We start from the raw sequence: 14,056 nt of genomic DNA on the forward strand, positions 1-14,056 counted from the left end.
ATAATTATCCACCGCGCCCTGTGTTATTCATCGGACCTAATACATCACTATGTATTATTTGATTTCTCTATAGAGATAATTCAATACTTCATCTATATGAAGATTATTTTCTGATATAACCAATCAGTGCCACATTTAAGTGGAGCTTATCAGTCTTCTCAAGACATTTAGCATTAATGTTATAAATTTTTTAAATCAAGATTCATGAATAAACCATCAAAATCCGAGGTAAATCGAACATATTCTTATAACCACTTCAACAACTATTGCTCAAAACTTTTATAAGAATATCCGTCGCATAATCCAAAACATAATGTCTTACACAACTCCAGAATGTAATAACTATTATTCGATCCTAAGATAAATCTTGAACATAGACTCCATCCGTCTCGAGTTGCAATCCCATCACCATCTTTGACTAGCATTGCGTCTTTATTTCTTCTCAACTTGTGATATTTCTGTAGTCCCTGTATCGGATTGCAAATGAGAGCAATTTATCAGTATCAAATACTTGTGACATACATAAACAAGTAAAACAACATTAACTTTGTATAACTTTTATACCTTTACCGGAAGAACCATTCTTCTTATCCGCCAAGTACTTCTTGCAGTCACGCTTCGAGCGACCCTTCTGTTTGTAGTAGAAACATTCAGTCTCCTTAGTGGCTCTGTCCTTGTTCTTCTTATGATAGACGGTCTTACCGGCACCAGTAGATATCTTCTTGGACTTTCCCTTCTTCTTGAAACTGGTAGTATTGTTGACCATCAACACTTCTTTGTTCTTATTCATCCCAACTTCCGCAGTTTTGATCATAGCAAACAACTCGTTTGCACTTTTCTCCATCCCGTTCATGTTGGAATTCATGATAAAACCATCATAAGATGGGGGAAGTGAAGCAAGCACAATATATGTACCGAGTGTTGACGGAATTCCAAATTCCAGTGAAGCAAGTCTATTAACATGGACATCAAGCTTCACTATATGCTCACTCATTGAGGAACCCTCTTTCATCTTGCACTCAATCAGGGGCTTGGTTAATTCAAACCGTTCGGTCCTTGCTGTTTCTTGCACAGAACTTCCAGTGACCCAATTATAAATTGAGTGGCAGATCGTTCAAAATGCTTCTGTAGTTCAGGATCCATGCAAGTTAACATGAGACACTCGATTGCCTCATAGTCATCACTACGAGCAGTATAAGCAGCAACTTCTTCTGGTGGCGCATCCTTGGCGGGAGCATCACCCAGGAGTTGATCCAGCACATACTCCTTAGCACTCCTAAGAACAAATCTCAGGTTCTGGATCCAATCCGCATGTGTCCACCATTTGCAGCCAACTTTTCTTTCCCAAGCATAGGAGCTAAGTTGAACATACTTCGAGCCATTTAATCTACAACGATAAACACACAAATAATTTTAGACACAATTCATGATTAGAATTGCACTAGTTACTAAAACAAATTTTAATTTTAAATTGCACTCCCACTCAAATTAATATCTCTCATAATTAATAGTGAGTGATTCAAGATCCAAGTGTAGTTCTTAGCCATTGATGTGGAAATCACTGATGACGAGAATTATGACTGGTGGGCAAACTTTTGCCAATCATATATCCATATGACTCTTATTCATCTTTCGATGCTTCGTGCTCCCAGCTCAGAACGATTCTACTAGAACTTCAAGACAACCGAGTGTTATCTGCATACATGGTCTGACCATCCCCGTCTTACACCTCACGTCCCGTTTGTACTCATGTGGACATGACGCACTCCAGAACGGTATGTGTTATAGATGGTTGCAACACTGTGAAGAGCACCTTTTAACTTGATATTTACTATAAGAGATCATCCAAATAATTGACTACTGTGCAATCAAAGGGTGCAAACAACAAAGGGATAAACATCTCACGCAATTAATAATAGCATGATATGGTATAGCTAGCCCTGGGCACCGGGAGTTCTCCATGATCATCTTCAATCTCAGTTGAAGCGGCATGACTGCCAATATTTTGTTAACGTGGCAACTGTTTCAAAAATGTTGCCGTAGTGGCCGTTTAAGAAAACGTTGCCATGGCACAAAAATCTGAAATTCCATTGTGGCACGAAATTATAGCTCCTCGTCCCGCGCGTGGTACACCTTTTCCTCGTTGGGGTCCTGTGTGTACATTCCCACCGTTACCTGTAACCTATCTCTATGATATTTACATTAATGTGGCAATCTCGTGGCTCTAGCCGTCATGCCGTGACACGCAGGTCACTTAACATTACAACATATAACCATCTCATACATAGACTCATTATCACGACGAAGGCTATACACATCATATGCAAACCCTGCAAAACCAAGTTAGACGTCCTCTAATCGGTTTGGTAAATTTTCAATTACATGGCTTCTAGGGTTTTCGGAAAAACCTAGCTACCTACGTGCACACCATAAAGTGATAATCCTTGTTGCTAGATTAAGTTTCGGGGTGTGTGAAAGAAGAGACTTAATTAAAAATCTCATTCCCCCACGCTAAACTTATTCTAATACGGGTGAACCCCCTAGAAGATCATCCATCTTCGTTGCCCTCTTGCGTACGCGGCGGTTCACTATTCGTGACTATGGTGAAGCCCAAGGAACTGTTAACAGATCGTTGATACGTCTCCGCCGTATCTACTTTTCCTAACGCTTTTACTCTTGTTTTGGACTCTAATTTGCATGATTTGAATGAAACTAACCCAGACTGACACTGTTTTCAGCAGAACTACCATGGTGTTGTTTTTGTGCAGAAATAAAAGTTCTCGGAATGGAACGAAACTTTTTGGAGAATTTTTATGGAATAAAAGAAAAATACTGGAGCCAAGAACCACCGGAGGGGGGCCCTGGGTGAGAACAACCCACCAGGGTGTGCCCCCCTCCAGGCGCGCCCAGGTGGGTTGTGCCCACCTGGTGGCACCACAGACCCTGATTCCAACTCTATAAAATCGTATTTTGGAGAAAAAAAATCAGGGAGAAAGAATTATTGTGTTTCACGAGACGGAGCCGCCACCGTCCTCTATTCTTCATCAGGAGGCCAGATCAGGAGTCCGTTTGGGGCTCCGGAGAGGGGAATCTTCGATCTTCGTCATCACCAACCCTTCTCCATCGCCAATTCCATGATGCTCCCCACCGGGAGTGAGTAATTCCTTCATAGGCTCGCTGGTCGGTGAGGGAGTTGGATGAGATTCATCATGTAATCGAGTTAGTTTTGTTAGGGCTTGGTCCCTAGTATCCATTATGTTCTGAGATTTGATGTTGCTATGACTTTGCCATGCTTAATGCTTGTCACTTTGGGCCCGAGCGCCATGATTTCAGATATGAACCGTTTATGTTTTCACCATTATATCTATGTTCTATCCGGCGTCACCGAGTTCATTTGACATATCCACTGCTAGAAACCCTAGTCACTTCGGTCTCACCGATAGGGATCTCGGTCTCACCGAGATGGGATTGCAAACTCTCTGTTTCCCTTCGTAACGTTTCGGTCTAACCGAGATGAGCGATCGGTCCCACCGAGTTCGCAATGCAAACTCTCTGTTTACCCTTCGTAACATTTCGGTCTCACTGAAATGAGCGAATCGGTCCCATCGAGTTTCCCGACCAACTCTCTGGTTAGCTTATTACCAAAGGCAGTCTCACCGAGTTTGTGTAATCGGTCTCACCGAGATTACGTTATGCCCTAACCCTAATGAAATCGGTCCCACCGAGTTGCCATGTCGGTCCCACCAAAAAGCCTAACATTCACATTTTGAACTGAATCGGTCTGACCGAGTTTTCTGATTCGGTCCCACCGAGTTTGGTGAATTGTGTGTAACGGTTAGATTTTGTGTGGAGGCTATATATACCCCTCCATCCACTCTTCATTCGTGAGGAGAGCCATCAGAACATGCCTACACTTCCAGCATACATTTTCTGAGAGAGAACCACCTACTCATGTGTTGAGGTCAAGATATTCCATTCCAACCACATAAATCTTGATCTCTAGCCTTCTCCAAGTTGCTTTCCACTCAAATAATCTTTCCACCAAATCCAAATATGTGTGAGAGAGTTGAGTGTTGGGGAGACTATCATTTGAAGCACAAGAGCAAGGAGTTCATCATCAACACATCATATATTACCTTTTGGAGAGTGGTGTCTCCTAGATTGGTTAGGTGTCACTTGGAAGCCTCCGTCAAGATTGTGGAGTTGAACCAAGGTGTTTGTACGGGCAAGGAGATCGCCTACTTCATGAAGATCTACCCTAGTGAGGCAAGTCCTTCGTGGATGATGGCCATGGTGGGATAGACAAGGTTGCTTCTTCGTGGACCCTTCATGGGTTGAGCCCTCCGTGGACTCGCACAACCGTTACCCTTCGTGGGTTGAAGTCTCCATCAACGTGGATGTACGATAGCACCACCTATCGGAACCACGGAAAAAATCTCCGCGTCTACATTGCGTTTGCTCCCTCCAAACTCCTCCCTTTACCTTCATGTGCAATGTTTTACATTCCGCTGCTATACTCTTAGACTTGCATGTGTAGGTTGATTGCTTGACTTGTGGTAAGTTGCTAAAATCTGCCAAGACTTAAAATTGGGAAAAGGCTAGATTTTTATTTGGTCAAGTAGTCTAATCATCCCCCTCTAGACATACTTTCGATCCTACATATATGCGCCTGCTACGTGTTATGATCCGCAAACCCCGGAGTGACAGTATTCGGGATACATTCTGGTGATGACCATAGTTTGAGGAGTTCATGTATTCACTATGTGTTAATGCTTTGTTCCGGTTCTCTATTAAAAGGAGGCCTTAATATCCCTTAGTTTCCTTATGGACCCCACTGCCACGGGAGGGTAGGACAAAAGATGTCATGCAAGTTCTTTCCATAAGCACGTATGACTATTTACAGAATACATGCCTACATTATATTTATGAACTGGAGGTAGTTTTGTATCACCCTAGGTTATGACTGTTATATGATGAATATCATCCAACGAATTCACCGATCCAATGCTTACGAGTTTTTCACACATTGCTTTTGCTAAGTTACTATTGTTATTGCTGCTGTCACAACTGCTACAAGACCCTTTGTTGAGAATATAGACCTTAGAGTCACCCGCCAGGAGGGGCCGGGTTACTCGTACGGTTGTTATCAGAAGCCCGGAGCCAAGTTTCAAGACGATGGGCCAGAGATGGGCTGAGACCCGGATATGGCTTAAGGCCCGTAGTTACAATCATTGTTATAGTAAACTTGTGGCGTAAGGCATGTATAGTTTAGAGTCCGAGCCGGACACTCTTATGAGCCGGCCGGGACTCTAAGGGCTGCTGGGCGTCAGCCTCCCTATATAAAGGGACGACCCGGCAGCGGTTTAAGGGCGAGAACAATCTCATCGAGAGCCGGGGATGGTTGTTTAACTCCTGGCGATCGCAACCCTAATCAATATCACCCCAAACTGGACGTAGGCTTTTACCTTCACCGTAAGGGGCCGAACCAGTATAAACCCTCGTGTTCCTTGTCCCGCATAACCCCTTCAAGCTTCCTAGTTGCGATGGCTCCACGACTAAGTCCTAGCACAAGGACATCTGCCGTGACAATTCCACGACAGTTGGCGCCCACCGTGGGGCCAGCGCACGGTGGATTTGAGTTCTTGAAGGGCAGCTTCGAAGGGCTCAAGGGATACGCCGTGGGCCGGATGACCAAAAGTCGTCGCGGCAAGCTCTACATCGACGATGCGGACTGGGGCCCCGACGCCGGCTCAATTGAGTACGGGTACCGGGTCCCCTTTGGCGGAATTCATGTCTTCATTGGCAAGATTGGTGAGCCGGACCCCGAGCCGGATCTCTGCGCCGATCTCATCGAAACGGCTCAACGCGCACGACCCGCCCGGGCCCGGCCCGCCTTAAGGCGCGCTTTTGTGGGATGCATCCATGGAGGGCCCTCTGATCCATCTGGGTCTGGAGATGAGGCGGCCGCCGGCTCTGACGGCGAGTCGGCCACCGATGAATCAAACTCGTTGTACCGACTTCAAGATGGCAGGCTCATGGGTTGTTCCGATGGCGACAGTATTCCGGACCTTTTTGAGCCGCTAAGTCAGGTTGGAGTTTTTATGGCTGGTGCGCAGCCTGTTCAGAACCCCGCAGCTGGATCGGGAAACCTGGTGCCTTCTCCGGCTCAGGTGCTGATGGATCTCACGGACAAGATGACGGCCCTGTTAACCGCCGCGGTTGACCCGGCGAATCAAGCTCAGCATGATGCGGAGGTGGCACAGTTAAAATTTGATTTGATAAAAGCTAAAGAGGATCTTGCAGCGGAGGGGATCAGGCTGGCTGCGGAGCGGGCGGCCCTCGACGCCCGGACTCAGCTGATTCAGGCGCAGTCCTTCCAACTCACAATGGATCAGAACGCGGCCAACGAGGTCATGAGAAGGAGGCATCAGAAGGCCCAGTCTCGACTCCCACCGGTTTACGATCCACGCAATCTCTTCAACACACCGGGTGCAGGGTCTAGTAACCCGCCAGGGGTCATTGCGCCCGGGTCTGGACCCCTTATTCAGCCACGAGTGATGGGGCCTCCCCAGGTGCCCCCTGCCCCGCCTCAGTATGTGCCAATACCCCCGGGTCATTATGATAACCCGCTGGAGAACATGGTGGCTGCGGCAGCACGACTGGCGGCTCTCCCCGTTGACGGCGACTCTCCGGCGGCCATCGAAACCCGCCGGGTCAGGGAACTCCTGCAGACGGCACTAGCGCAGCAAGAGGCGTACTCCTACAGCCGGGACAGGATCCACTCGACCCCTCATCCAGGCCAGAGCCCGAGTTACTGCCGGCACATGGTCTCAGCAACCGGCTCAAGTAATGTCCGACGCCATGACCCGCCCCCTGGCCACGACCCGGCTCATAATGGAGCCTTCTACGCAGCAGACTAAGCGCGGCAAGAGGCGGAGCAGGTGCCTCAATTGACGGCTTACCAGACCCCCCCCCCCCCGGCTTATCCGACGACGTCCGTTGATGTGGGTATTTCTACCAGGACCGGTGGTGTCCCTTGTTTGGTGCCAGCCATCCGTAATGAACGTCTACCTAAGGACTTCAAGGGCCCTAGGAAGGTGCCTAACTATACAGCGGACTTACAGCCTGCAGCCTGGATTGAGAGTTATGAGATGGCTATGGAATTGCTGGAGGTCAGTGAGGCGGCCATGGCCAAATATTTCACCATGATGTTAGATGGAACTGCCCGCACGTGGTTGAAAGGGCTACCGCCGAACTCCATTAGGTCTTGGGCTGAGCTGAAAGCCCGGTTCATTCAAAACTTCAAAGATACCTGCAGGCAGTCTATGTCAATTGTGGATCTGACTAACTGTAAGCAGCAGGAGGGTGAATCCACGACCCATTGGGTTCGCCTAGTCAAGGAGATCATACATTCATCAGATAAGATGGATGCCGGCTCTGCAGTCTTAATGTTGGAACAGAACTGTCGCTTTGTGCCCCTTAAGATGAAACTCGGGCGGCTTAAACGCGACTGCACCGATATGGGTACCCTAATGGCGGCTCTTGTCAAGTACGCCGATTCTGATGGTACCAAGGATCCCCCTTCAGACGATGAAAGGACAGGGAAGGGAAAGAAGAACGGCAATGGCAAGGGTCCTCAGTTTAACCCGGGGAACCAAGGAGGACGCAAGCGTAAGGCCGATGGCAGCCTAGAGTTTGTAGCCAACGCCAACTCCCAAGGTAATAACCCGCGACGCAAGGGGAGGCCCCCTCCCCGAGGCGGCGGGTCAGGTCCAACGCTGGAGCAACTGTTGAATGAACCTTGTCCAAGGCATGGCTCTAGAGAGAAGCCAGCGACTCATCTGTGGAAGGATTGCGCGATCATGAAGGCCTTTAAGAGCTACAATGGCCCGGGCGGCGGCTCAGGCGCCGACGGTTTTCATGGCCCGGGCGGCGGCTCAAATTCCGGTCCTCAGAACGGTCAAGGGGGCTTTAATCAACAGTCTGGTCAGGGTCATCAACAGCAACAGGGGGGTTATCAGACCAACCCAAAGCAGCTTAGCGGTGGACAGTATCATGTGTTCACCACTAGTTTGTGCAAACGAGATCAAAAGCTTCACAAGAGGGCTGTGAATGCTGTTGAGCCGGCGGTTCCACGCTACTTGCGGTGGTCTGAGCAGCCTATAGTGTGGAGTAGGGAGGATCACCCTCCATGGGTGGATAACCCGGGCCACTTGGCCTTAGTGGTGGCTCCTCAGGTGGGAGGTTCTAAGTTCACAAAGGTACTCATGGATGGAGGCAGCAGCATCAACATCCTCTATTATGAGACTTTTCGCCGTATGGGGCTGGTTGATAAGAACCTCAGCCAGTCAAACACTATCTTCCATGGTGTGGTACCTAGTAAGTCGGCTTATCCAGTCGGCAAGATCGAGTTAGAAGTGGCTTTTGGTGATGAGAACAACTACAGGGTGGAGAAGTTGACCTTTGAGGTGGTCAAGATAAGAAGTCCATACCATGCTATATTTGGACGGCCGGCTTACGCCAAGTTCATGGCACGGCCGTGTTATGTGTACTTACAGCTCAAGATGCCGGGTCACAATGGGACCATCACGGTTCACGGCAGCCGGAAAGTGGCTCTCGAGTGTGAGGAAGGTGATGCAGCTTACGCAGAGTCTGTTTGTGCAACAGAGGAGTTGAAGTTTTACAAAGACAATGTTGACCCAACAGACATGACCTCTCTAAAGAAGCCGACTACGGAGACTGAGCCGGCGATGAAATTTAAGTCGGCTGATGAAACTAAGCTTGTTGACTTCGTTCCAGGAGATTCATCTCAGCAGTTTAGCATCAGTGCCAATCTGGATCCAAAATAGGAAAGCGCGCTCATCGAGTTCATCCGTGAGAATAGGGACATCTTTGCATGGAAGCCTTCTGACATGCCAGGTGTACCTAGAGAACTCGCTGAGCATACTCTCAATGTTGATCCAAAATTTAAGCCGGTCAGACAGTTCCTTCGACGGTTTAACGAGGAGAGGCGGAAAGCCATTGGTGAAGAAGTGGCCCGGCTCTTGGCGGTCGGGTTTATTGTTGAAGTTTTTCACCCAGAATGGTTGGCTAACCCGGTGCTCGTACTCAAGAAGAACGGCACCTGGCGGATGTGTGTGGACTACACGGACTTGAACAAGGCGTGTCCGGCTGATCCTTTTGCTCTCCCCCGTATTGATCAAATCATTGATGCTACGGCAGGTTGTGCACGCTTAAGTTTCTTGGATGCCTATTCCGGGTATCATCAGATTAAGATGGCAGTTAAGGACCAGGAGAAGACGACGTTCATCACTCCCTTTGGAGCCTTCTGCTATGTGTCTATGCCCTTTGGCCTCAAGTGTGCACAGGCGACTTACCAGCGTTGTGTACAGAATTGTCTTCATAAACAGATCGGGCGCAATGTTCACGCTTACGTGGATGATATTGTGGTGAAATCCATCAAGGAGGAAACCCTGATAGATGACTTAAGGGAAACCTTCGATAATCTCCGGGTCTATAAGATGATGCTTAACCCGGCCAAGTGTGTTTTTGGTGTTCCTGCAGGCAAACTATTGGGCTTCTTGGTTTCTGACAGAGGCATTGAGGCTAACCCGGAGAAGATCAAGGCCATCACCTCCCTAGCCAAACCGGCGTGTATAAATGACGTTCAACGTTTGGCGGGTCGCATCGCTACTTTAAGCCGGTTTATAAGCCGTTTGGGTGAGAAGGCTATGCCCTTATATCAGTTGATGAAGAAAACTGATAACTTTGTCTGGAATGATGCAGCTAATACCGCTTTTGAGGATTTGAAAAAGCAGCTGGCAGAGCCCCCAGTCCTTGCTGCTCCGGTTGATAAGGAACCCTTGCTACTGTATGTGGCGGCAAACGCGCGAGCTGTCAGCGTGGCTATTGTGGTGGAGCGCAAGGAGGCGGGTAAGGAGCATCCGGTTCAGCGGCCGGTTTATTATGTCAGCGAGGTGCTCATTGAGTCCAAACAGCGGTACCCGCATTGGCAGAAGCTCGTATATGGTGTGTTCATGGCGAGCCGGAAGCTTAAGCATTATTTTCAGGGTCATCCCATCACTGTGGTCAGTTCTGCCCCTCTTGGCGATATTATTCAAAACAGAGAGGCCACAGGGAGAATTGCTAAGTGGGCTATAGAACTTCGACCTCATGGCCTCAGATATATGCCACGCACTGCTGTTAAATCTCAGGCTTTGGTGGATTTCATCAACGATTGGATAGAGTCACAAGTGCCTGAGCAAAAACCGTATAACACTTATTGGACTATCCACTTTGATGGGTCCAGACAGCTGGAGGGCTCGGGGGCTGGTGTTGTATTGGCTTCCCCTAAAGGTGACAAGTTCCATTATGTGCTACGGTTGATGTTTCCTTGCACTAACAATGCGGCTGAATACGAGGCTTTGCTCCACGGTCTTCGGGTGGCTAAGGAGATGAGCTTAAGCCGGGTAAGGTGCTTTGGTGACTCAAGACTTGGTGGCTCAACAAGTATCAGGCACCTGGGATTCTAAGGATCCTCTCATGGCGGCTTATCGCCGTGAGGTTGATGCCATTGCCGGGCACTTTCAGGGATACCAAGTGGAGCACATTGATCGCAGGAAGAACGAGGCGGCTGATGCTTTAAGCCGGCTAGGCTCTCAGCGAAAACCGGTGCCGCCTAACACTTTCTTGGATGTCCTGTATAACCCTTCGGTTAGGTTGCCTACAGAGGAGGACTTGGCTATCCCTGACCCGGAGGTACGACTGGTGGCGGCTCTTCATGTCATACCAGACTGGACAATGCCATATCTGGCTTATATAACCCGGGGAGAGTTGCCTGAGGATGAAACTCTGGCCAGGCAAATAACCCGGCGGGCTAAGTCAATGATTGTTATCGACGGCGAGTTGCATCATTGCAGTGTTTCAGGGGCATTTCAGCGTTGTATCTCCCCTGAGGAAGGTCAAGAGATCTTGCGCGAAATCCATGAAGGGGATTGTGGCCATCATGCCGGCTCAAAATCCCTTGTGGACAAGGCTTTCCGTCATGGTTTTTATTGGCTGACGGCTCACGCTGATGCAGAGGACTTGGTCAGTAAATGTGATGGTTGCCAAAGGTTCTCACGACGGGCTCATGTGCCGGCTCAGGAGTTGAGGATGATCCCAATCACTTGGCCCTTTGCGGTCTGGGGGCTTGATATGGTTGGGCCTTTTAAACGGTCCAAGGATAAGAAGACCCACCTCTTGGTGGCAGTTGACAAATTCACGAAGTGGGTGGAGGCTGAGCCAGTTGGCAAGTGCGATGCAGCCACGGCGGTTCAATTTATGAAAAAGGTGATTTTCCGCTTCGGCTTTCCGCATAGCATCATAACTGACAATGGCACCAATCTATCCAAAGGCGCTATGGAAGAGTTTTGTCAACGAGAGCATATCCGACTTGATGTTTCCTCAGTGGCTCATCCCCAATCCAATGGTCAAGCTGAGAGAGCTAACCAAGAGATTCTGAAGGGCATCAAGCCCCGGCTTTTGGTCCCTTTGCAACGGACGCCGGGTTGTTGGGTGGAGGAGTTGCCCTCCGTCTTATGGAGCATCAACACTACTCCTAACAGGTCTACAGGCTTCATGCCTTTCTTCATGGTTTATGGAGCAGAAGCAGTCCTCCCCAGCGACATCCGTCACGATTCACCTCGCGTGGCGGCTTATGTTGAGACGGATAATGAACAGGCGCGCCAAGATGCTCTGGACTTGTTGGACGAACAGCGTGATGTGGCAGCAGCCCGTTCAGTAATTTACCAACAAGACCTGTGCCGTTATCATAGCCGCCGGGTCAAATCCCGGGTCTTCCAGGAAGGCGACCTTGTGCTCCGGCTCATCCAGGATCAAACAGATGCACACAAGTTATCCCCACCTTGGGAAGGGCCCTTTGTGGTCAGCAAGAACTTGCACAACGGGTCATATTACCTCATTGATATTCGGGAGCATAAAGATTCGCGTAAATCGGAGGAGGAGACCCGTCGGCCGTGGAACAAAGCTCAGCTTCGGCCTTACTACACTTGAGCTACCGGCTCTCGTGGTGTACATATTTATCTCAGACATGTATATATTATGATAAGCAATAAAGCAGGACCTCTGTCCTTTTTTCTCCTCCAAATAGGCGTGTGTTGTTTTTTACATGCTGACTTATAGGAGGATCCGGCTTATGATCGTATTCGAGTCTAGCCGTAATCAGTAAGGTCACTTGGTGGCTTCCTGTTCAAACATGGGTCGTATTCGAACCAAAGAGAACATAGCTGTCGATACCCACTTGATTGTCAAAGTGCCGAGCTCATTGGGAAGTTGCCTTTGGTCATATTTGAATCACAGTTTAACCCCTCTGAGAACCGACGTGGATCGTATTCGAATCAGCGTCGTTAAACAATTTTAAGAATCATTTGGGGGCTTCCTGTTCAAACATGGGTCGTATTCGAACCAAAGAGAACATAGCTGTCGGTACCCTTTTGATTGGCATCGCCACACCCACTGGGGGCTATATGATCGTATCTGAATCTTAGCTTAACCCCTTGGGGCCGGGTCTTTGGTCGTATTCGAACCGGAAGCCCCTAAGTTCTTCTGCTTTTTCACAAGTTTATTCTGAGGTATGCATGGCCGGGTCTCACTTGCCGGTTTAACTTTGGTTTACAGTGTTAGTTGCACGTCATGGGTGTCATTAAAGCAAGTAAATCAGAGTTAAGGTGTCAACCTCACTGCCCGGGTTATTTGAACCGGAAGCTGTTTACAGGCTGTTAAGTGTGTTATTTTGGCTATGTTCAGAGTATAATTAAGGACCAGTCTTTTTTGATTCATATTCCGGGTTATTTATCTCAAACACCTGATTCTCAGGGCGGTAAGCCGCCTCGAGACTTGTGATTTGCCTTTTCTATGCAGATACTTAAAGGCATCTTTTGAGGTTGAGAAAAACAAAGGGATGATTATGACCCGGAGAAACATCAAAGAGACAAATTCAAAGGGCTTTTGCATTCAAAACGTGCACGATGACACGGCAGAGATAAATTGTTGCACTTACTCTATTACAATAATTTTTCAAGTCTAAAAGATGGAACAATGTTTGATAAGCCGCCAGCTAACTTATGATGCCCGCTGAGTTGAAGTCCCCGGCTCATTCCTGTCTTCTCCTCCGGTTGATCCCAAGACCTCGAAGGTTGATGATTTCCAGTCGATGCCGCTGAGAGCTTCGAACTGGGCTTCTTCGTCAATTAACTCGGCCGGCTCAATCTCCGGGGCGAAGGTGTGCTGACGAGCCGGAGGGATCAGATTGAGGGCTTCATAGCGAGGGGTTGGAATCCTCTGATTCTCCGCATCATAACCCGGCTGGTACTTGGTCAAGTCGGTGTCGTTCCCGATGAGGGTGGCCACCGGGCGTACAGCCTTCACACATACCGCGAAGTCCTTCTGGTCGAAGGCTGAGCCGTCTTCCTTCAGGCTTGGGTAACCCAGGGCGATGTCTGCCGGGTCTAGCTCCGGCAGGAATGCTTTGGCCCGGCTCAGCGCGGCGATTGCTCCGGCTCTCGCGGAGGCCCGTCGTAACTCCTGGATCCGCTGCGGCAGAACAGCGAGCCGGCGCAGGACTTCGGCCAGATGAGCTGGCACCTCGTTGGATAGGGCCACCACAGCTAAGGCACGCTGTGACCCGGTGTAGAGCTGTTCCACCAGGGTGTACACGGCCTTTAACTTGGTGACCACGCTTTGGTTGAGGTTGGCACTCCTGGGACCTGTTTAACAAGATCAGATAAGCCAATGACAAGGATGAATCATGACATATACAGACTTGATGAAAGCCGGTGAGGCGACTTACCGAAGATAGCAGCCACCATTTGGGAAACCTGGCGCTTTAGGCCGGAGAGCTCAGCGGTCTTCTCAGTGAGGGATTTCTCCGCCTGTTCCGTCCGGGTTACCAGTGCGGCCTTCTCTTCGACCCAGGCTTTCCTCTCAGCATCAAACTCGGTCTTCAACTTTTCTTGAGTGGCGATGCTGGATACAAACTTGGCGTTTGCCTTCCGGG

At 49.0% G+C, this 14,056-nt stretch overlaps 1 protein-coding gene across 1 annotated transcript; it reads right to left on the reverse strand.

Moving 5' to 3' along the window:
- Positions 1-432: 432 nt before the first annotated feature.
- LOC109775774 (uncharacterized) lies at positions 433-844 on the reverse strand. The gene is made up of 2 exons (XM_020334472.1): positions 565-844; positions 433-467 (listed from the first exon to the last, which is right to left on the reverse strand). Exons 1-2 carry the CDS (start codon positions 842-844, stop codon positions 433-435), a joined length of 315 nt encoding a protein of 104 aa, XP_020190061.1.
- Between the last annotated feature and the right edge of the window lie 13,212 nt (positions 845-14,056).

The sequence above is a fragment of the Aegilops tauschii genome, chromosome 4, assembly GCF_002575655.3.
Source record: "Aegilops tauschii subsp. strangulata cultivar AL8/78 chromosome 4, Aet v6.0, whole genome shotgun sequence".
Taxonomy (NCBI): domain Eukaryota; kingdom Viridiplantae; phylum Streptophyta; class Magnoliopsida; order Poales; family Poaceae; genus Aegilops; species Aegilops tauschii.